The 25185-nt window shown below is 37.1% G+C and overlaps 1 protein-coding gene across 1 annotated transcript in view; it reads left to right on the top strand.

Annotated features, from left to right (window-relative positions):
- ARSB (arylsulfatase B) overlaps positions 1 to 13929 on the top strand; it is a 72551-nt gene extending 58622 nt beyond the window's left edge. Inside the window, exons 7-8 of the mRNA XM_026670592.2 lie at positions 10729 to 10854; positions 13177 to 13929. Of these exons, the coding sequence (XP_026526377.1) occupies positions 10729 to 10854; positions 13177 to 13442 (392 nt within the window). The 3' untranslated portion in view covers positions 13443 to 13929. The remainder of the gene's footprint in view (positions 1 to 10728; positions 10855 to 13176) is intronic.
- Positions 13930 to 25185: the final 11256 nt, after the last annotated feature.

The raw sequence follows: 25185 nt of genomic DNA, 5'->3' as shown, positions 1-25185 counted from the left end.
GATTAAGAGCAGGATTTATACCAGACAAACAATCAACAGTTAATCAATTTTAACAACAGTCTAATCAAGGAACTACCTAGGTGAAAGGAACATTCCCACCAACAGTGACAGGACAAGCTATTGAATATAAATGGAGACCAAACTGCACTCCCATCTGGTACTGAAGTTATTATATATTCTGATTAATGAAAAGTCTGCAAGCAACGAACCAACCCCAGAAAGTACCAAGGGCTCCATATACCTATACATACAGGATGTATACATTCAATATAGTTGACCACAAGTTCCCATTTGGAATCTTTTTAGTAAGTTAATTCCTATAAAGCAGAATTAGAAACTAATAATAACTTTTGAATGATAAACTAAACTAGAACATTAAGTGATTTAGGATGGATAGTTGATTTAAGTATTATGGAATAAATGACAAGATAATACATATGATTAGATATTATGGATCAAAGACAAGATATTTTAGGAACAGCTTTCCTTTATTAAATATTGAACTGGTGAGTGTTAGTCGATCTTTTTGTTGAGATAATTGATGTTTGCATCAAATATCTCTTGCATATTTAATGTTTTGCTTGCTACTACTCTCCATCCTTTTTAACATTTGCATACAATCCCCACACATTACTACAGAAAAGAGACAAAAAGGTGACATTAATACAATAGCAAAGTTTAAAGTAGCATAATATTTTGCTAGGAAGTATATTATGCAAAAGAAGGTGTGCCAGTCTGTCACACTCTTCTTAATATAATCAATAAAGAAGATGGGATAGAATTTGTTTTTTATCAAACAAGGAGTAGGAAGATTGTTGTTGAACTCCTGTTATGAATACATACCATCAATCTCTGTGGGGCAGATGATTAATGAAACCTAAGAATTTAAGAGATAAGAAAGACATGAGCTCAAATTGACATTATGTATTATCTTTGTAGAAAAAAAAGACACCCTAGGAAAGGATATCATGCTACCTTCCCTAGTCCATTAAATATTATCAAGATGAAAAGTTCCAAGTGGTCAGACTGACAGCATTGCCAGATTTCTCCACTAGATTCCAGAAGTGAAGGCTTAAAGGATTAAAGATCCTATATTTTGTAAAAATTATATTATCATTGCTGTGAGCAAGCTGCTGCTCATTTCTGTCTATAAATTGGGTCCACAATGTTTCCCTTTTCAGCTAAAAATTGGTGTGTATTTTCATATTCTGCAAGCATAGGTGCATGGCTTGAGGCCCTGTGCACACATGCAGCCTTACAGAGATTTCAAATGTGAACCATTGTACTATTAGATTGTACTACTTTGTTTTGAGGTTATTTATACTACCACTTCTGCCATGTCTGATCCTTCTTCACTCTCCACTTTAACCTTCCATGGCAGCCTCTCTGTATTATCTTCTCATTGTCACATCCTCCACTGCCATATTTTGTCACCTACTGTCTCCTCAGGCAGCCAACACCATTACCTTCATCACCCTTTTAACTCCATCCTCATCCTTCATTCTCAAGTCCCCTTTCCAGCCTATGCAACAATACTCATGTTGTTATATTTATTTATGGATAATTAGTTATTTATATATTTATGTACCATTCATATATTTAAATACTTATTTAAATTTTTGTCAAGCTTCATCTGTTTGTCATTTGGTGTGGCCCCACTCCCTTTTGGTAATCACACTCCCTTATATGCCTTTTTAAGTCTGTTGCAGCCCCTTGAACAAATAAAGATGTACACTTCCTGTTTACAGGATCCAGTCCTGGTTATATTATATTATTATTATTATTATTATTGTAAAATAATTGTATGTATTGTGGTAATCAATATTTTGAATTGTCATGTGTTCATTTTTACTACTTCTCAGTAAGTTGGGGATAACTAAATTGAACACCAAGAAAATGTACAATGGTGACAAAAATAAATACTTTGAAAGTGAGGTATTTTTCAATATACAAATTCCTTAGTTAATTGGATAATTATTTAAATAAACCATCTACAATTTTTGGATGGATTCAGCAGTCCTGATTGATGAACAATATTAGAGATGATTTATAGGTAAATTAGCAAGTGTTAATACATTTTTATAGAATTCTTTAAAATCTCTACTAGCATGAGATAGCTCACCTGTTTCCCACATAAGGACATGTTCAGAAACTACAAAATTGTTCCCTTAGAACTCTAGCCACTGACACACAAACATTCTCCACTGAAAGCAACCAAAAAGATTATAAACTATTATGACGTGCTTGGACCAAACCTATTTGCAAGACTGCAAAATAAACTGAGCTATTTAGTTTTTGTAGATCAATGGCCCCTTTTGGTTAGTTATAATACTTTGGCAGTTGCAATCATGTAATAATCTATACTAGTAAAAAACTATTTCTTTACCACCATCTCTATGAAGTGGGAGGTAGCCAGCAAGCAAGTCTAAAGAGAAAAAATATGGAACCTCTGTTCATATGAAATGCATTGTGGAAAGATGATTGAGCATAGCTATGCCTCCAAACAAAGAAGTACATTTATATGGTTTTAGTGGGTTTTTTTCCCCAGTTTTTTCTTCAAGCACCAAAATATACTGTCCACTCATTGGAAGAAGGGATCACAAATCTCCTGTAATACAGAATGCCTAACTTTTGTGGTTGAATTTTTACTAAATTACACCAAAATCATGTTCCCTTTGATCACTTGCCATATAGGAGGAGGAAAGAAATCCCTCTCCGCCTAGTTCTCTCTCATCATTTTAATCACAGACTAAAGAATGTATTTGGTTATCTTCCCTTCTTCTTTTTCTTTTCTTACATACTGAGTATCTATTTATGACTCATTTCTTTTATTGGCTGTACCAATAATATTGTTGGGGTTTTGAGTGAATGAATGTTGTGAGTAAAATAAATAATGAGCCTTTGCAGTTAATGCTGCAATTGTTAAACTGTAACTCGGTGTTTGCTACGCTGGCATTCCTGCAGTTTTCAACTCCCAGAATTGCCAGATAGCATGGCAAGGGCTTTTGGTCTTGAAGTTGTAGTCTAACAAAACTTGGAGAATGCAAGTCTGGGGACAGTGTTTATGAGAGATTGGTGGCTTAGATGTTGTACATGGCTGGCAAAGTCTGTCCAGAGACAGATGAGATCATGCAATTTCATATGTCTTCTCCAGACAGCTTTTTCTCGTGAATAGACTATAAGAACTGAGATTTTTACAATGGGCTGATGAGTCAAGCATTGAGAATTGCTTGACTCATAAACGACCATCAGAAATAATTGTAAGGTAGCCTTTATGGGCACAAAGCTCAAATGAGTCTTATTTTTTAATCACTTTAAAATTCACTTGTCAAATACTCAGTACTTTCTGAATGATAACTTTTTATCATATTCATCATGTGAATCTCCTTCTCCTTGGCAAAAAAAAAAAGATTTAATTATAAATCTGAGGATTTAGAAAAAATACTTTTTGGAATAAAAAGGTATTTTTGGAATAAAAAGTATTTAGAGTGTTGATTTTGAAAAGTTAAAAACAGAATTTGAAATAAGACTTTGAAATTAAATATAAGAATCCTTTCATGTAGAAAATTGCTGGGGTTTTTGATTCCCTAGGAAAAAATATGATGGGATGGGATTTCGAAAGTTGGGTAACAGAGGGAACTAGAATAAACTAAAGATTATAATTAAAGGAGAAGAATACTTAAAATCAACTCATTAACACAAAATGGAGCAAAATACTTTAACATTGGATATTTTGAACAATATTTGTGAGCAATGATCATAAAAGGTAATTTTAAGAATGACATCATAGATAGATGGTGTACAAATGATATTACAGAAGAACAAGATATAACAGACAAGAGTGAAATTGATTTGAATGTGAATTCAAAAAGATAAGCTAAAAGAATGATATTTAATTATATGAGGGAATAAATTTGTAGGATGAAGGGAAGAAATGCTGCCAAGGGAATGATGGGCCAAGAGGGAGAGGAGGCTGCAGCTGTTTAAGTCTGATGAACCTAGGGAGAAAAATAAAACTACTTTACTTAGTTATTGACAAGTACAACCTGCACGCCCATAAATGATACCACTTTTTCCCCTTTGAATCTGGACCACTGCACTGTCTTAGGAAGTTTGCCTTCCCACAATCCTTGAAGAGTCAGAAGTTACTAGGATGGGACAATGATTCTGTGCTTAGACAGCCTTAAAATGGGATCCTCCACCAGATCCCAGCTTTTGAAGCCACATGTAAGAAGCAATGAAGGGGAAGAGGCAGGGAAAAACAGATATTTTGGTACTGTTGGATTTCGCATGGTGGGTGTGTAAATAAGAAAAGTGAAAGCTATAACTCAATGCTGCAACTAATTTCAGTCCCTAAAATAGCCATTCCTAATCTGGAGAGCTCTAGACATATTGATTTGACCTCTGGAACACTGTAGATCATATCACTAAAATTCAGCAGCAAATGCAAACATGTAGGCATAAAATGTTTGCCTGGGTTTCCACAAAGAAATAGCAATAGCATTTAGACTTATATATTGCTTCACAGTGTTTTATAGCCTTCTCTAAGTGGTTTACAGATTCAGCATATTGCCCCCAACAATCTGGGTCCTCATTTTACTGACCTCAGAAGGATGGAAGTCTGAATCAGCCTTGAGCCTGGTGAGATTCAAACTGCAGGCAGCCAGCTGTCAGCAGAAGTAGCCTGCAGTACTGCATTCTAACCACTGCAGCATCGCGGCTCTAGAAATGCAGTCTAAAGAAAATAGGTACATCATATTCTTTCTTGCTTAACTTACTTATTTGACTTAATTATCCAGTTCTTATAAAGATTTTTTTAAAAAACCAAATTTTTATTTTATTCCCTCTGTTGAGGTTCGAGGAGTCTGTGAATTCAAGTCTCACCTTAGCCATGAATGCCAGTTGGGTAACTTTTGGCCAGTCACTCTCTCACTTCACAGGATTGTTGTTGTGGGAAAAATAGGAGGTGGGGAGGTGTGTTGGATATGTTTGCTGCCTTGAGTTATTTGTAAAAATAATAAAGGTGGGATACATACATACAAACAAACAAGTAAATAAAAAATAGGAAGCGTCGCCAATTCCTGGACAATAGCATAGTAGTTTGGAGGGTACCAGATTAAAGAACATTGCAATCTAAAGAGTGATTCTGAGTAGGTCTTGAGTATTTGGAGAATTCTGGAAGTTGGAAGAAAAGACCTCTTAATCGTCACGTGATGTATCATGACTTTTCCCCTTCCCTAAATGGGGTGGTGTGGCCAGCGCTTGATGCATCTGGCCTGTGGGCTGCAAGTTTGACATCCCTGGTCCATATGAAGTTTGATTTTCTAGACTGCAAATGAGAAAGTTTCAACCGCTTTGCAACAAGTCATATGGAATGTCTGCAAAACGATGGAAGATCTGACTTTTCTCGTGCTGTTAATAAATACCATGTGTTATTTTACTGTTGCTGATTTTTCTAAGTCTGGCACTATTTTCCCTTCTTTCCTGTTCTGTGTTAAAAGAAGAGCAAGAAAACTGTTAAAAGCATAATGAAATTTACAGAGATCAAGGAAAAAGCATAAACCAACATAATTTGTTGAAACTTTAGGATGAACTGGACTGGCTTTATTTTATATTTAAAATGTGTGGGAAAGTGCCTGTTCTAGAAGAACATATCAAAACTCATGGAATTGTTTATTCGCCAATACTCTTCAGAAAAGGAACTTTTTCACAAAAGATTTCACAGACTATGAAATACTGTATAAACACAAAGATAGATTGCTTTTAATGAGAATGGAGAAAATCCAACCCTCCCCTAAAATAGCCTGGGGCAAGTCACCTCCCTAATTCAACTCTCCAGTGTTGTTATGATGGCCTACCAAATATATTGGACTACTACCGCCATGACTCCAAGCAAGCAGAGTTTTTATTGTTGGCTGTGAATTGTCATATTTGTAGAGCAACACATATTGGGAGGTCCAGCAAGTTGGGGAAAGTTCAGGGGTGGGTTTCTACTGGTTCTGTCCACCTCTGTAGAACTGGTAGCTCTGAAGAGCAGCAGACATAGAACTGGTTCTATGTCAGCTGATGTTTTTGCTTACCCGCCCACCCGGGCTCTTACCTGACCTTTATTTCCTGATTTTTTCAACTTCAGCTGCCGGGTGAGGCACAGCTGCAGTTAAAAAAGCAGGAAAAAAGGGCTTTTTGAAAGGCTGCTTCTCTGCATACAGCATGCTGAGGACGATTTACAGGCGCATGCCAGCAGCTTGCAGGGAAGCACATCGTAAATTACCGAACCTCTGTAAATGACCGAACTGGTAGTTAACCCTGTCGGATCCCACCCTTGGGAAAGTTATACAGGTAATCCTCAAGTTATGATCACAGTTGAGACCAGAATTTTGCTTGCTAAGCAAGATTGTTAAAGTGGGTCATGCCCAATTTTACAGCCTTTATTGTCATTGTTGTTAAACGAATCATTGCATTTTAGTGAATTGTGGTCATTAAAAGAATCTGGTTTCCTCCACTGACTGTTTGATTGCTAGCTGGGAAAGTCACCCATAGCAATCACATGATTCCAGGATTCTGAAACCATCATACATGTATGCTATGTTGCCAAGCACCCATATTTTGATCACATGATCGCGATCAACATGTGATGATAATAAGTGTGAGGAACAGTTGCAAGACACTTTTTTGAGTGCTATTGTAACTTTATATAGTCACTAAAGGAATGGTTATAAGTTGAGGACTACCATAATGTCATATATTACTATTGTAATAATAATAGTAAAAGTACAAAGCTTAACAATAAGGCTAATTTACAATTATATAGTATAGTCTTAGCAATTAGGGAGTGTTACATTACCTTCAAATGTTTTCCCTGTGTACCCTTACTAATGTATAGAAATCTTATTATTAAGCTTTGTAAACTAGCTGTTCTATTAGGCTTGTTAAATCTAAGTGATTAAAAAAAACCTGCGCATAGGCATTCCATCATGCTTCTGTTGATCAGACTAATAATGCTAGCTATCTGGAGGACTATATGAAATATAGCTTCTCCTATCTTTAGTCATATTGGCTAGAAATGATGGGAATGGTGGGAGTTACAGTTCTACAGCATTCAAGTAATCAATATTGTCATTCCTTTCATAAAGTACTCAAAAGTTATTGAAATTAGCTCTTTTTTGTATCTTGCCCTAATCATGTTGCGTTTGTTGAGAATGTAAGAGACACCTCAGTTATGAACTACCTAATGTTTTCATTTTTCATTGACCCATTCTTTGATATGGGACAAGATTAAGAATATTCTGAGCTAAGCATAGGATTCTTCCACTCCAGGATGGAATGGAATACAGCAGGGGTGTCAAACTTAAGGCCCGGAAGCTAGATCCAGCCTGCAGGGTGCTTAGAACTGGCGCACAGGCACCCTGGAAACAGTGAAGGACCAAACTGCGGTGGCTCTGCCAGTGAAAAGGGAGCCTTCCCAGGTTCCGTTTTGGGCCACAATAGCCTCCTGAAACCTTCTTCTAGCGAAAACGAAGCTTGAGGAGGCCATGCGTAGCCCTTCCAAGCTCCGTTTTCACTGGCAGAAGGCTGCAGATGCTATCGTGGCTGAAAACGGAGCCCAGGAGGGCCGTCGTGGTCAAACATGAAGCCTCAATGAGTGACATTGAGCTGGCCACGCCCCCCCAGCCCCCAAGATCAAACACAACCCTGATGCGGCCCTCAATGAAATCAAGTTTGATACACCTGGAATATAGTGATATGATGAGTGAAATTCAGAAGGAAGAATAGCACAGTATCTTTAACTATAATCAGTAAAAGAACTTCAATAAAAGTCTTTATTTACAAAACATAGTCTGAACCTAGATTCTTATATTTAAGGGTGGAAGGCCTCCAGACACAAGAATTTCTACTGTGTAGAACTGCCTTTCCTGGGGGAATTGAAAACTGTCCCTGCTTTGCTGATCTCTGCCTGCTGTTGAAGTAATTATTTAGCTTTTGCTTTGGCTCAAATGTTGAATATTTATTTTCAACTGGCTTCTCTGCATTTTATAGTATGATTTGTTTTGATTTTTTATTCATTTCTATTTCTAGTCCATCTTTTCTTAAAAATGGGGCATAATAAAATAAAACCATTCGTGATAAAATATTAGTTAAAACTTTTTTTTAAAAAAACCAGCTAATCCTAATATATTCAATACTAAAGAAAACAAGAGTACAATGTATTTATTACATTCATGAATATTTGAAGAAAGTAAGAGGATCTACTCAGGTGATAAAATATCAGTGGGGTTCATGGAACAAATTCTGAATATCATGAAAAGGCAGCAGAGTGTTTCTTTTTCTATTTATATATCTGTTTTATTACCAGGGATGAAAGTTGTACTGGTAGAATATTCTGTTTCATATGAAAAATGAAGAAGGTTAATTTGGGGTATGATACAGTTTGATTTTGAATTCTGGAAGATTATCACATCCTCACAGATTTAAGAACACACTGTTCTGACCCAACCCGGTTACCAGCAAGAAAATCTCAAACAAACGCAGCAACTCAAACCTTCTCAGCTTTAATCTACAAATAACTTCTTTGTAGATAAAAGATGGCTTGCAGCCAATTAGTCCAACCAGAAAAGCCTTGACAGAATTCTTCAGATAAGCCGGAGTGCTGAATCACAATGCTGAATCCTTAGAACGTTTTTGCTTTCTGCAAAAGCAAAAACCTTTTGAAACCTTATGTTCCCTGGAGGGAGGGGCCATTATGTTGCATCCTTACTCCCGAGTTGCCTGTGCTGCTCCAGGTGTTCTCTTCTACGAATCATCCTGCGCTCACGCGCACTTGGCACAGGCTCCTCGGGAACCTCCTCGTCACTGCTGCCAGCCCCCACAATCCCTGAAGGCAGCAGTCCACTCCCTGATGGTCTTGGCCCTTCATCAGAGTCATCGCTCTCCTCAGCCATCTGCACCTGCTGCCAGCTAACCACAACACATACAGAGATTACAATTCAATACAACCATTTTAAATTTGCTCCCAAATCAATAGATAATTAATACAGCTTTCTCAGATTCACTTTAATATATCCCTCCTGCATTCTTTTCCTTGCGGTATCCTAGAAGCCTTGCATTTCGATTCAAATATGGTTTTCAGATTGTCTTCAAAAAAATTATTTGTAGGATACCCTAAAATAATTTCAATGAAAGTTTCATTTAATCAAAGTTTATTGGAATATTTGCCAAAACTGAGGAAAGGCACTCCCACCTGTGTCTCTCCCATCTCTGCCTTTCTCTGCCCTCCACCCTGCATTTCAGGGCAGTAAGCAGACCCAGAACAGTGCAGCTCTGGGACTACTTGAAATGCTCCCGGAAGCTGCAGCCTCCCCAGTCCAATCCCACTTGCCTTCGCCCACCCTCCACTCCGAGACCTCTACACTCTGCCACCCCAGCTGACTTTCGCCATCATCTTCTCACTTCCAGTGATTCCAGATGTATCTGGCCTGACTATTGGACTATATGGGGCTGCTTTAGTGCTATGAGAAAGAGAATGAATAGGCTTTTTTTCAGCTTTCTCCCCCATTTTTACAGAGCAAAGCCATACAGCCCAGAGCCACGCCAAGCAAGCTTCATTAGCAGAAGTAGCAATAAGGTGAAAGTCATCTGGGGCAAGGCAAGGTAGTAGTGGGGGCCAAAAGGTCACATATTAAGGAGATGGGTGAGAGAGATGCAGTACCTCTGGGGTCATAAGTGGGAATGGATTGCCAAGTGCACGAATGTTGACCATGTGACTACAAAGGCACAGCAATAGCCATAACTTCATAAATGCCTTCAGTGCCATCATAAATTCAAATGACTGTTAAACAAATGGTTGTAAGTCAAGGATTACCTGCAGTGACAACTGATAATGTGAACGATGTGCGTTTGTGTTTATTTTCATAGTCATAAAATGTACACTGAAGATGGTATTTAATTTTGTTGTACGAGGTGCAATGACAATAAAGTAAAGTAAACTAATCTTAGAATTCAAAGACACATTATCGTCTTAAGATTTAATTCTTTGCTTTTTCACTGAATGGATTTTGAGGTTTTGAAAAGTTGGACAGAATAATTATAAGTTGCAAGCTATTTTGAGCAGCCCGTTGTAAACCTGGGAAAAATAGGGTTATTGAGAATTGTTTAAATTATTACCGTACATTTTTTCTAGTATTATTGGATAGCAGTTAGCCCAGGTTGCATCCATCTCCTTAGTCTGCAAGGCTTGGAACAGATGTTCATTATAATATCTACATTATTGCCAGGACCAAATTAAAAGCTGAAAAATATTCTCAAACCTCTCACATGGCTGAACATATTTTCCCTATAAATCTTGTAAATTAGATTGTCCAAATATTGCATTATTCATTGTTCTTTAATATGCCTCCACTTCTCACATTTGCATATACATTTGTACATATGAGCAAATTATTTAGGCTTCAGGATGAAGCTAGTTGACTAAACTTTAAAAATACCGTTAGCTATCATCAGAGTAACTGGTTAGAAAATCTGATATTTTTAATCCCTTGAAAGTTGCCAAGATAGGAAAGGCTTGCTTTGAACATTGTACAAATGTTTTCTCTGTCCTTAGGCAAAAATGTATCTCACTTTGAACACTTTGAAGTGTTTCTTTCAAAATACAGAGTAAGATTGAAATACTCAATATTGATTGTCACCCAATTTTCAGAATCATCCTTATACAGCTTTCTTTTCTCCTTTTAGGTGCTGTCAGCAACCACAAAAGTTCATCACAGAATAATTATATTTCATGGGAAGACACCATTTTCAATACCTCCATACATGCTGCAGTTCGACATGGAAAATGGAAACTACTCACAGGCAATCCTGGTAAATTTCTAGCGGTATTTGGAAAATGTTTGTTGAGCACTGGTTACTTGACAATTTTGAAAGCAATTGATGCTTCAGAGCAGGACTTGCAAAGTGGAGATCCTTTGAAATCGTGTTTTGCTCTTGCTGGATTCTCTGTCTTTCCTAAGCTGATTTTAAAAAAAAGATTATTTCACTTAATAAATTTAAAGGGGAAGTTGATTAAAACAAAGTATCCGTTCCTTAGCACGACCTTTATAAAAATGCATCTAGGCCCTGGATAGGCCTCACAACCAGTGTTGCACCTAACCATTCTTTCAGAAGGTGTGATCACTTGCCTTGACAACAACAAAAAAGCTAGATGGAACATTTTCTTCTGCCAATGGACAGAACTTTCTTCTATCCATTAAAACCGCAGGAGATTATTATTGTAAGCATGTTTGCTCGGTGGTAGCTACCACTTCTTTCTTTTTCAAGCACTAAGCTTGGACTGGAATTACCAAATATACTTGCAAGAAAGTCTCTTATTTATGCCATGCTGTTCTGAAACTTTTTGTTTTCTTTTAATTCATCTTTCATGCTTTCTTTTACTCAGAAATAGCAACCAACAAAACAACCCCAACAGTTTGCATACATAGTTGTATTAGTGCAGGGCTGTCCTTCAGTCTGTATTTTCAAAGAGTATCTGATTACACAGCAGCTATGCTTGGTGGGGTCATAATTACTGAATAAAAATATAGGAGGAATAAAAACTAATGTGAGTTTTTACAAGGGTGCCTTTTTTAAAAAAGAAAAAAAGAAAGAGAAAAATGGAAGGACACATTTTTAGTCACAAAAAAGGTAAATCAGCTTCTTCTTTCCTCATCAATTCCTTTTTTTTAAATATTTTTTTTATTTTTATGACAACAACAAAAACAAACAAATAATACCTTTTTTCTGTTCATCAGTGTGTCAGTTGGGTACACATTTCTTTGTGCACATAATACCATTATCATACATACTTATATATGTTTATAATCCTTCTAATCAGAATTTTATATCACATATATCACTTATTGTATTAGCCCTAACATATTTATTGATTTTCAATAATATATTTCACATTCATTTTCTTACTCTGTCTAACTCATTCATTTATTATATATTTATAATATTTATCAGTAATAAATATTATACTGTACTTACATATTTCAATTCCTTACTCTTCTATCTAGCCATTCATAAAACAAACTCCAAATTTTATAATGATCTTTTTCCTTTTGTTCTCTAATTGCCATTGTCAATCTACTCATTTCATCACATTCCATTATTTTCTTAATTATTTCCTGATCAGAATTTTCTCATTTTTCCTAATCAATTCCTGTGTAGATGTATAGAGTGGAGGAAAAAAAACCTGGAAGATGTAAGATTCAGGATTGGGCCCACTTTCCTTAAAGCAGTGTTTCGCAATCTTAGCAGCTTGATGAAGTAGAATAGGGACTTCAAATCCACATATCTTAAAGCCGCCAAGATTGAGAAATATTTACTTAAAGCATTAATATATTACTCTTCAGTATAATATATTCCACAATGATTCACTATAAAGTATGATTAAATAGCTGTCTTCAATTCAAAATTTGCCAGAATTTCAAAACTAATCCAGATAGCCAAATAGAAGCTCTCTTGTTCCAATCTTTAAATGTATCTTCTTGTTTCCATCAAATCTTTAAAAAACTGATTTGCCTAAAAAGCTCGAGATTTGAAGAAAGAATCTCAAGTGGAGAAGACAAAAATAATGTAGAACAACATCAATGAAAAACCCATCGCTTTTGTTGAACGCTGATGCTTGTAGCACCCTGAAAAGGAGAAAAGTTAAGCTAGTATGCAGTTTAATGGGGAGACTATACACTTGGTGGCACTTAAGTTCCTTTTTTTGTATCTTGAAAACATTGCTTATCTCTGTCTTGTGACTTGTTTTTTTCCTGCCCGCCCGCGCGCACACACACACACACACACACACACACACACACAGGGAATGAATGAGGTATGGTGAAATATAAAGGAAAATATCAAAACAAGCCAAACAGTAATAAACTGCAGCCAAGTGGCTTTGCCTCGTGCACATTTTCATACATGTTATATCAGGAATCCTAATTTTTATTAATGTTTAATTTCTCTTCACAGTACCTGATATCTCTTGTTCATTTAACAAGAACTGACCCATTACCACCACAACAGAATCAAATATAGGTGGAAAATTCAATCCCATGCCAATGTAATTGAAGAACTTAGATCTGCAAACATGTTGGATTCCAATTATGAGGCAAATATTTTCCCAGCTAATCTTTGATCTTCTCTTTATAGGGTGCAGCCATTGGTTTCCACCACCATCTTTATTCAATGAGTCAAATACTTTGTCATTAGATCCATCCACAAAGAAGCTTTGGCTATTTGATGTTGTTCATGATGCTGAAGAAAGAAATGATTTGTCAGAACAATATCCTGACATTGTGAAAAAACTGCTGTTGCGACTCCGCCATTACTATAAGAACTCTGTCCCTGTGTTCTACCCAGAAGAGGATCCGCGCTGTGATCCATCTGCACAAGCTGCTTGGGGGCCTTGGTTGTAGGAACTTGCACAGCAGACATTATTATGTCATGCAGTGGAGTTGAAAAATGGCTTGCCATGCTCCATTTGTGTATATGAGATGTATGTGTTCTTGCATAATGATAACAGCAACCATTCCATAGACTCAGGGATACAGGTAAATAATTCTGGGATCCTTTTATTGTACCTTGACAGTTTCAATTTCAGACATTTGGATTTATTTCTTACTCAGTGAATCTGGGCAATTTTAATTTCACATTTGATTGGTCTTGAAGTTCTACCGAAATCATAAGTCTGTAATTTGGAAGTTAGTTTTTGTTCAAAGCAGAGGGTAAAGAGATGCTGCCTTTCCAAAATTGCTGGGCAGCAGCTGGGAAACATTATTTCATTTGGAAAGCTCTGAGTCATGAGTGGTGGTGAGATGGTAGGGGCTTCTAAATTCCTTCACATTTGAAGTTAGATCCTGGATTTCAATATTTGCCTGAAGCAGTCAGCATTACTGGGGGTGGAATTCTGGGAGTTGAAATCCATAAGTCTTAAAGCTGTCAAGTTTGAGGACCCCTGGACTAGAGATAGTGTCACAATCTTGTCTTGATGTTTGGAGTCTGTGAAGGCCTGAATTGATCTAATGGAGCTCAAATTAAATCCTTGCAAGATAGAGGTACTATTTATACTATTTATGATGATTGATTTTGATTCCATGTTTAACTGTCAGTTGTGCTCTTCTTAAACCAGCAGATAGGTCCCCCTGAATTCACAACTGGCAGAGGAGATGGGAGGCATGAGTAAGGAGGACTTTTTTCCAGTTTTGATTAGTGCAGCAGTTGCAGGCTATTTTGGATCAGGGGAGCTTGACAACAATGATCCATGTCCTTATCACTATATTGCAACACTCTATCCATGTATGTATTTTTGAAGAAGCTTCTGCTGGACCATAATGCTATCTCCCACCAACTAATTAACAGATAACAGATAATCAGAGTTGGAAGGGACCTTGTAGGTCATCTAGTCCAACCCTCCGCCCAAGCGTGAGACCCTACACCATTTCTGACAAATGGCAGTCCAATCTCTTTGAAATTCTCAAGTGATTGTGCTCCCACAACTTCCATTATTCCACTGTTCCATTGGTTGATTGTTCTCACTGTCAGAAAGTTTCTCCTTATTTCCAGGTTAAATCTGTCCTTGTTCAGTTTCCATCCATTAGAAATAGATTTCCCAATGTTTACATATATGCTGCAGTCACTGCATTAACTTCTGGATCCATTTCAAAGTGTTGATGTTTATCTTCAAAGTCCTTTATGGCTTGGCACCCAAATGCCTATTAGTAAAGTTGCCTATACTTTTCCCAGCTAAATTTAGCACAACATACACATTCTTCAAGGGAGGGCACATTGAAAGGATTCTCTGTCAGGTAAGTGAAATTGTTACTGTTGTTATTTTAATTGCTTATTTTTAAGATAAACGATGAGTCTTAGGAAGTATGTAGTGGATGCAATTACTTATACAATTATCAAATAAAATCCCAAGTTTCTGAATGAAATGGGATAGGGGAAAATTCAGAACAGACAAATGGAATGATTTTTCACACAAACACTTATAGAAATTGCAACCACTTAGAAAAGTGTAAATCCCCAACATGGTCCAGTTTTCAAAAGATTAGTTGAATTCATGGAAGTTAAAGCTTTGCAGGGAAACATAAGATGACTGCAGGTAAGATTCTGTATCTCTGAATATCAGTTACTGAGCATATTAATTGGAAAAACTGTTGCTCTGTCTGACTTGAATCAGGCTATCAGATCTGAACTACAAAAATCTGGATAACAGTAGGTAGCAGGTTCCAGGGATACTGGAAATTCAGATCCAGCATCCAATAATTGAGGGCCAAGGCGCTTCCTGTCATTAAGCTGTGAAGGAAGCTATTTCAGGCAATTGATTTTGGATGTCAAAAAAAGGCAAGTTTTTAGTACTATAAAGTTGTTTTTACAATTGGTGAGATGCACCTATGAGATTTCATGGCATATGAGACAAAACAACTTAGCTTATCTTAAATGCATATGCTATACATCTGAAATTAGGGAAGCAAGAATGCCTTGTTAAAGGCTTCCTGTTTTTGTTAGGCTGGTCACGCTGGGAATAAAAAACAGATCTAAATTTGGCTTTGAGCTGTCTGATCAATTAGACCTCTTATTACAGTAAGCAATTTTAACTAGGGATGTGTAAACCTACTCCAAGAAATAAAATATTCTGGAGAATTCTGGAATGTTCCATTACTCCTATAGACCACCCCTATTTCTTGCCATTTTAGCATGTTTCAGAAGAGAAATTTAATCTTTGAGCGTTCTCTGGAATGTAATTATTAGCGCACAGCAACATATTTTTTAAAATCATTTCAAATAGTACTTGACAATGTAACTTTTTAAAATCACTTCTTCTGAGGCTTCAGATAAGACATCCAGTGCCATTCATAATCCCACCCCAAGAGAATAATTACCTCAGCATTAAAATTGCATATTGTCAAAAAGTAGTATTACTATTAACCAATACATTTCCTAGCTGAAGTTTTTGACTTACTATGTAAGCCCTGTAAGCTTTTCTGATTCAGTGCCTTGCCAATAATGTAATCTAAATGGAAACATTAGCAATAAAATATCTTGAAAAGAACTTAAACCAATATTTCTAAATCTTACATTTTTACTGATATAATTTCTTTAGAAATATGAATATATTTTAGCAGGAAATTAAGGCAAAAGGCATATTGTAATCAGGCAATTATTTTTTTTATCACTTCTTTTGTGCCAAATCTTAGAAATCAAAATTATATCAAAGCTATCTACCATAATACATTCTCTGAAAGCAACAAGAGAGAATATATTTATAAATACAGCATATCATTTTTGCATTATTTTCATGCTCCAGTGACATTTGATAAATAAACCTTGTTTCCACAGATTCTACTTTTGGATGGTAGTTCCAAAAAATGGTTTTGTCAAAGATCTAATTGATTTGAAAGATCATTTAGCATTTAATACCATTTTGATGAAATTCTTTCCTCAACTCCTATCTCTTAGATATTAAATCTTAGATTTTATTATAAGTTATAAAATTGTTTGTTAAATTACTTTATTTGGGTCATTTACAGTATCTAACGAGGTTGTAAAGTGTAACTGTCCCGTGATTTCATCACTTAGCCATGGCAATCCTGGCAGTCCCAATCGCCATCGTAACCCCAAGATGTGCAGGTCATTAAACAAGGACTGGCAGAAGACCCAGATAAGTGGGGGGATATCGTGGGAGTGGGGGAGGCCTGGAAATGTGTGCGAGGTGCTGCAGGCAACTTACAGGACTGACCTGTGACCTTTCCTGCTGGCTTCCCCATTGCCTTTGAAGTTTGGAATTGTAATATTGGCTAAGTGTGACTGGACACACAAGGAATTTGCCTATGGTGTATAAGCTCTCAGTCTACATACAAACAACAAAATGATAAATCATAGATCATAAATCATAAGAGACAAACAACAAATGATAAATCATAAGATACCAATAGGAGAAGGTAGTAGGAAAGATGAGAAAGTTAATAACAATACAGCCCTACTACATGGGTAAATTTCTTTAGGTATAAGATAGTGATGTGGCAATTAGGTGTTTAACAGTGATAGCATGGGGGGAAAAACTATACGTCTAGTTGTTTTGGCCTGCAATGCCTTATAGCAACATCATGAGGGGAGAAGTTGAAATGCTGCCAAGAAGGGCAACAAATGGCAACCACAACTACACGACTCCCTGGGACATAACCACAATGCTGCGATGGCTGGAACTTCAGGGACTGGTTGCATGCCCATATTTTTCAATGCCATTGTAGCTTTGAACAGTCACATGATAAAATTGTATTTCATCAGTAGAAAGTAGCATAAAAGAGTCAAGGTGAGTTATGCTTATATCTGTTTGTTCAGTTTAACTGGCAAATGTAATCTTTAAACAAGATTAAACCTTGGTTTTTTAAACTGGTTTTTTTTTTAAGAAAACCTTTCTTGTCATCATGCTGAATGTCAGAGCTCATTGCTAAAATGGAATACAGGAAACAAAGTAACATGTACTAAAATCAAAATATGCATTCAAGCCCCATCAGAGAAATTCAGCATTGCACAGAGCACTGTAATATAAGTCATAACTTTATTTTAAAAAAAGCCTTCAGATATTTTAAGAATTAAAGGCCCTTTGTAAAAATCAACCCCGTATTTTTGTCATTGCTTGAGATGCCAACATGTACCCACAGTGAACCCATGTGGCTTTGCAAGGTTTGCTCGTTGTGGTTTTTAAAGTGTACGTTCTTTACATCTAAATCTAGTGTTTCTTCTTGACTGTACTTATTCTAACTATAGCTATGCAGACAAAACACACCATGTTTTATACCACAGATCCAAACAGAAGAAAGGATAAGTAGCAGAATGGAGTTTCTTTTTTTAAAAAATGCAGATGTTTAGTGTTTTGTTTTATTTCTTCTTGTAGACATTTTCTTTTCTTTAGTTCTTGCATACATTACATTGATGCAGGAAATAATGCGGTATGATGAACACTTGATGTATCTGTTTATTTTAAAGATTTAGGTTTGAACACTCGGAACAGATGCACTTTTATTCAGTACATTTTATTGTTACCTTTATATTTTTGCTTTTGGAATTGCCAAGATAATGATCATAAGGGGTGTGTGTGTGTGTGTGATGGCTTCTGGCAAGTCCCTGCTGTTTTCTTGGCAAGATAACAGAAATGGTTTGCTATGCCTGCTTCCTGGGGCTGGGAGAAACTGACTGGCCCAAGAATACCGAGCTGGCTTTGTGTCTAAAATGGGACTAGAACTCATGATTTCTAGCCTGACACTTTAACCACTATACCAAACTGGCTTTCATAAGCATAGTATTCCTTCTTTAATTTTATTCTCATAGCAGCCACATCAGGGAGCTCAGGCAAAAGTGGTCAGGATTTCATGACCCAATAGGAATTTGCACCTGATTCTCTCTTGCCCTAGTGCAGCATTAGCCCAACGCTATATATGATTGTCCAAATATATCTGGCTTCAACTCCCAATTGTTATTGAATCAAACAAAAAATTAAGAGTTGTAATATAATCCCTGGGAATCTATTCAGCATGAAGGATTTTTCTCTATTAGCCCATGAAAACACATTGGCTAGAGATAAATTACAGAATGTAATTCATGGTTAAATACAAACTTACTCAACTAACAAGGGGAGAATCAGATTCAAAAGCAAAAGAGAAATGTGGTGTGGCTTCAGGATTTCCCTTTATTTGACATGTTGATTGCTTACCAGCTCATAAATGATATCCTTCTAGACCAAAGGTCTTCAAACTTGGCAAGTTTAAGATTTGTGGACTTCAACTTCCAGAATTCCCGAGCTAACATGACTGGAGGAGGAATTCTGGGAGTTGAAGTCCACAAGTCTTCAAGTTGCCAAGTTTGAAGACCCCTGTTCTAGACAAAAAAGTGTAATTAGTAAAATGGCCTAATTCACTCCATTCCATTACTGTTCCAACTAGGTTTCCAGTTAATCATTGAAATAGCTCAGTGCATAATCACTTGAAAATCAAGTCAACTTTACAGGTATAAATGTACTGCGTTTATGTACATCCACTACTGCATAAATGTAGATTTTAGTATTCAAATATTAAATATACTTTTCTACTCCACACATATTCTGGCACAACTAAAGAGGCACGCAATATCACATAGACTAATATAAACATTAGATCTCATCAATGTGCCAATTTTCTCTGTCAAGAAAACCATACACACACTTTATGATGCTACTGTCCCTGAAAGCTGTATGATTTTTCCTCCCCCTTTGATGACTTCAATTAATTGCAAAACTGTGTTACTGTAAGTGCTACATTATCAAATGGAGCTTGGTGAAGATACATTCTTATGTGAAATGTGAACATTGGGCCAGGGAATCATTGTTGGCATTAACTAGGGGGTGGGTTAAATTTGGGTTGGTTGATAAAGTAACCTTCTGAAATGCATTAGTCAATTGGCAAAAAGTGGATGGGGCGGGGAGGACATAGAACCCTAAGCTTTACCTTTTCTTCACCACGGGCCCCCTTTAAATAGTTTTTGTGGTCCCTGACCATGGCCAAGAACCCCCAAGACTTAACTCAAGATTTAAATCATAACATTTCTTCAAGTCTTCATGGACCAGCTGGGACAACCTTGTGGACCCCAGGGGTTGGCAGACGACAGATTGACAACCACTGCTCTGTGGGATTGTAAGATTTATTTTCTTTTCAAAACACCTTAAACTGCCATTTTGCTGATCCTCAAAAACTTCTAGCATATGCTACTTCATCCATATGTACATGTGTGCATATTGTGCTTAACAGATAATCAGAGTTGGAAGGGACCTTGTAGGTCATCTAGTCTAATCCCCCGCCCAAGCAGGAGACCCTACACCATTTCTGACAGATGGGAGTCCAATCTCTTCTTGAAAGTGTCAAGTGATGGCGCTCCCACAACTTCCAAGGGCAAGCTGTTCCATTGGTTGATTGTTCTCACTGTCAGAAAGTTTCTCCAGGTTCATTTTCCATCCATTATTCCTCGTCTGGCCTACAGGCACTTTAGAAAATAGCCTGACCCCTTCCTCTCTGTGGCAGCCCCTCAAATATTGGAAGACTGCTATCATGTCTCTCCTGGTCCTTCTCTTTACTAGACTAGCCAAGCCCAGTTCCTGTAACCGTTCTTCGTATGTTTTAGTCTCCATTCCCCTAATCATCTTGGTTGTTCTTCTCTATACTTTTTCTAGAGTCTCAACATCTTTTTTATAATGTGGTGAACAAAACTGGATGCAGTATCTAGGTGTGCTCATACTAAGGCTTTATACAGTGGTATTACTTTGTAAACACTTGGCTATTGTGTTGTACTGTGTGGCATAGAGCTGGTGAGAAGCAATTTGAGTTTGGAATGACACCATCATAGTATCTCATACCTTGAAAGATTTCCACTGTAAGTTCTGTTCTCCTTATCACTTAAATGTAAGATATGTGCTACCCTTGAGCTAACGTTCTGGTTGTGTCCCACCTATGTAGATATGATTACCATTTTCTCTTTAGCTTTTGCTTACACTCTTCAAAAAACCAAAGTCTTTGCAGTCGCAATTCTTATCAACTGTATATGTAGAAATCCCTTTCTGATTCTGATACAGAAGACTTGCTAAATTGGAATTACTCCTTTTAAGTGTATTAAGAATGTAATTGAAGACAGTTATGGCATATTATTGGCAGAAAAGCACATTCCATATTTTAAAAAAACAATATATTGGAAAGGAAACACATTAACATTTGCTTTTGGGTAAAAACGGTTTTAACAATTCTTTTGAATACTGTGTGGTAGAAATAAAGATTTACATAGTCCAAAATTACAATTTCCAGAATGGTCATATATGCTAAATTAAGAACCAACATGAAAGCTTTTACTGTCTCAAAGAGAAACTTGGGATTTTATGAAATGACCTCAGTTACATCATTGGCCATCTGTTGCATAAAAATCTGTTGTTTGAAGGCCAGGAGTTGCTCCCAATTTTAGTGTGGAAACAGCTCAAAGCAGTTGTGTTGAAGTATCAATCTTTGGCATTTTACATGGCTCACAAAGTCAGAAAAAGATTCAGTTCTTCCTGTTGAAGCTTTCACATATTCAATTAAATCAGCTTGGCAAATTTAACAGATAACAGGTAATCAGAGTTAGAAGGTACTTTATAGGTCATACAGTCCAACCTCCTGCCCAAGTGGGAGACACCATTTCTGACAAATGGCAGTCCAATCTCTTCTTGAAAGTCTCAAGTGATGACGCTCCCACAACTTCCGAGGGAAAGCTGTTCCATTGGTGGATTGTTTCCCCAGCTTCCACCCATATCCACCATATTGATAAGCTCATGGTAAATTTAATCATAATTACCTGGTACAAATATATCTTTAGATCACAATACTATTTACTTCTATTTAAGTGGGGTGCAAATATCTCTATCATTTTGACATTGTTCCCAGTTTCTCCTTGCTCAGGATACTAGTGGCATCTACCTGAGAATCTATCAAGATGGTTACATCTTACCTTCTAACTGCCTGTCTCAATCCAGGTACACCTATAATTTTGCCTTGATTAGATAAGTGGTCTAGTACAGAGGTCACCAACTATTAGAACCTTAGGGACCACCACACTCATAATTTTAAATCCCGCGGACCACTAATATTAATTTTGACTGATGGTGGCTTGCTGACGGTGGTGGGAGAGATAGAGAGATATCCAATCTAACCTCAGAGGGCTGGTGGTGATGTGCTCTCTCTCTTTCTCTTTCACACACACACACACACACACACAGATACACATACACTGTCCCTCACACACACACACACCCTCAAGGCAGCCACATTCCTAACTTGCTTTTCAGCTCCATTCTCAGGGGGAGAGAGAGAGAGAGAGTATCCTGCGATCCCAAATAAAGAACAATCAATCGGTAGGAAAAACGGGCTGGGGGATTTTCCTGCAGACTTTTTTTGGGATTTTCCCAGGGTCTCTGCAGAAAAAGCAGAAGCAGCAGACCTGGGAAAATCCCCAAAAAAGTCTGCAGGAAAATTCCCCATCCCATTTTCCTACCAATCGATCATTCTTTATTTGGGATTGCAGGATACTGTCTCCAGCTCCATTCTCAGGGTGAGAGAGAGAGAGAGAGACTTTTGGCTTCATGCAAGGAAAGCAGCAGAAGGAGCAGAAGTCTTTCTTTCTCTCCCCCAAACTCTGCCAGAATGACGCAGCCTCTTGGAGCAGGATGCCTTGCAGGGTCCCAAAGACTCATTTCTGGTGGAGTTTGGGGGAAAGACTTTTGCTGCTTTCCTTGTGTGCAGCCAAAAGCAGAAGCAGCAGAAAAAAGCAGCCTGGTGGCCAGACAAGGTGCATGGGGTAAGTGGGGCAAGTCCCCTCTCCGCCCTTTTCCCCTTCCTCTCACTATCTCATGTTTGTAATGCAAGTGACGCAAGCCTTGTGTTCCTGCGGGCCATGTAGGTGGCGCAGCCTTGTGTTCCCACACAGCCTGGATTAATTGCTTTGGGGGTGACATTTCTCTGCGGACCAAAATTTTCTTGTGGATCACCAGTGGTCCCCGGCCCACTGTTTGGTGACCACTGGCCTAGTAATTCATCCATCTATCCAGTAATTTATTGCTTGATATCAAGTTTAAAAGGAGGCCTTTCTTTAATTTAGTGTAATAGTGTTTGATATTTCTATCTTCTGAGATTTTTTTTTTACTTCTCAGCCAAAAGAACTCCCAAACAAGAGTTAATCATGATTGACCCTGTTTTAACATCAACCAGGTTTTGCTAGCTGTTTATGTATATCGAATGCTGCCAAGAATATTAATACAAACTGTTTGTACAACAAACCGTAACATAGATCATAGCAGGGCATGGGCATAATGAAATGTCTTATCTCCATCACTATATAACTTCCCAATATATTTATTCAGGAATAAATCCCATTGCAAAGTGACAAAATAATGAGTAGCTCTTAAAGTTTGCAGAAATATGCTGTTTTTAATATTGTGACTTTATGTTTTATTTATTGCCATTATTATTGCCAATCCTGGTTTTTATGTTTATCCTTTTTATCTTGCTCTTTGTGGTGCCTCTCACCAACTAAGCCTCACTGCTATAACTCCCCATTCTCCATTCACAGCTAAGACTTCCTAGACTCTCCCTTGATTTGTTTCTTCTCTGATAGCTTTACGGTTATTAACCAGAATTCCAGTTTGCAGTTTTTATAGTATAAGCAGTCTTTCCAGAGTTGACAATTACCTGAGATTATAATAATTTATCCCATTCAAAATAAGGTACTTGTGCATCTAATTACAGTTGGTTAGTACACATATTAGTAGGTGTTCCAAACAATGGAGATCTCTGTCAACAGTATCCACCAATGAGACAAACTGCAACATTTGATGGAAAACAGTACTAAGCACTACAAAAAAAATCCTTCAAAAGTTTTTGGTCTGACCTTTTGACCTCTATCGTAATGTCTATTTTGAAATTTAGTCTGCAGTACATTATTCCCATACAAACCACATTACTTCTTTTTTTTTTTTTTTTGCATTTTTCAAATGACAAGTTGTTGTAATACTGATGGGCATGGAGTTAACCATGTTGCTCAAATACGTTAATATGTTTTCAAACTATTATTGTTATCTGACAATATGACATCCAATGTCATACCAAATGAAACTGATGATGAAACATTTCAGTTTAAGATTGGCTATCAAGAGAATAAAAACTTGAGATTTATACAATTCTGTAATTGCATGCTATATTGACAACATCTCTACAACAAAGAACATGTTAAAGTCTAAACAATATTATGACTTACTCAGGCAGAACAATATCTGAGCAAAATGTACTATCACTACAAGAGCACAATCCAAACTTCAATTCTAATGTATTATCCAAATATTATTAGTTATTATAATAGCTGTTATTCTTTCTCATGAATGACTCATTTCCTAGGAATAAGTCCAAATTGCCTTCTAACTTATTGGCTGTGTTACTAAATGTGTAAAAGGAAATGGTCTAGTATTATCTCTAGGAATTGTTTATTTTAGGAGTTATTCTTCTTTAGCCATCTTAAACACTATAGGGGATTTGCATTTTCTTTTAATAGTTGTAGAAAACCTATATCAGACATGCATGCACAAAAGAGCCATCCAATTTTGTTCCGGAATAGCACTTCAATAAAAGCATTACATACTCCTAGTTGACATTTCACTCAACCTGCAAGCGTTCAAAGAAGCTGGAGCCAAATAACAAAAGTGAGGAAATAAGTTGCTTAGTTCCTCTTGCTTTGGCCTCTTCTCTCCACAGATGCGGTCCCCAATCTTTGTGGTTTGGTGGCCAAGTTGGGGAGGGGCGGCCCATGCGACCAGCAGACAGCACACATGTGCAAGTGCAGTTAGACTTGCGTGAACAGTAGGCTGGCGTGCATTCACATAACTCAACCAACGACTGCAAATTGAGCTCGTGTGAATGCTCATGCGCAGCAGCCCACCGCTCACATGAATTGAGCTGCTCACACGTGTGCTGGCCCACGGCCCAGTTGCAAATACGCTGTGGCCTAGTAGTAGGCCACAGCCTGAGGGTTGGGGACCCCTGCTTTAAGATGTTTGGGATTCCAACTTCTAGGGAGATAAGGCATCTTGTTTGCTTACTTTCTTATTTCAAGATTTTATTTGGGTTTAAGACATTTCACCCTTGGAATAAAGTAAGCATACAGCAAGGATATGGTTAAAAAAAGTCAAGGTGGCAGCTTTTAATAGTACAAACTCTGCCTGTTTTGTATGGATGTTGCGCCATTCTTAACACCTGCATATGGCCTCTTTATTTTTTTTTCTTTTAGATTTGACTTTGATGCCAAACATTATGATGGAACCCTTTGGGGAAAAAAACCCAGTCTTATGTTTGCAAAAATCAACATTTGCATAATTTTTGATAGGCATTTCCTGACTAATTATTTTCCACACAGGTCTCCTATAACTCCTAATTTTACTATTATTGATTTTCTTGTCTGAATGTGTGGTTTATATGGTTACACAATTTTGAATCAGCTGTTTAAATTGATTTCACATTTTGGAGATTATCCAAGTTTCCTCATAGTATATCATGTTAATAAATTTAGAAATGGAAAATGTTCTCAGTAAATCCACTTCCAAAGTAATATTTTACAAGT

Source organism: Notechis scutatus, chromosome 2 (genome assembly GCF_049901735.1).
Source record: "Notechis scutatus isolate UNSWTSFEM ecotype Mainland chromosome 2, rNotScu1.2, whole genome shotgun sequence".
NCBI classification, from domain to species: Eukaryota; Metazoa; Chordata; class Lepidosauria; order Squamata; family Elapidae; genus Notechis; species Notechis scutatus.
Note: the sequence above shows the minus strand (reverse complement) of the source record. Positions and strands in the feature narration are given on the sequence as shown.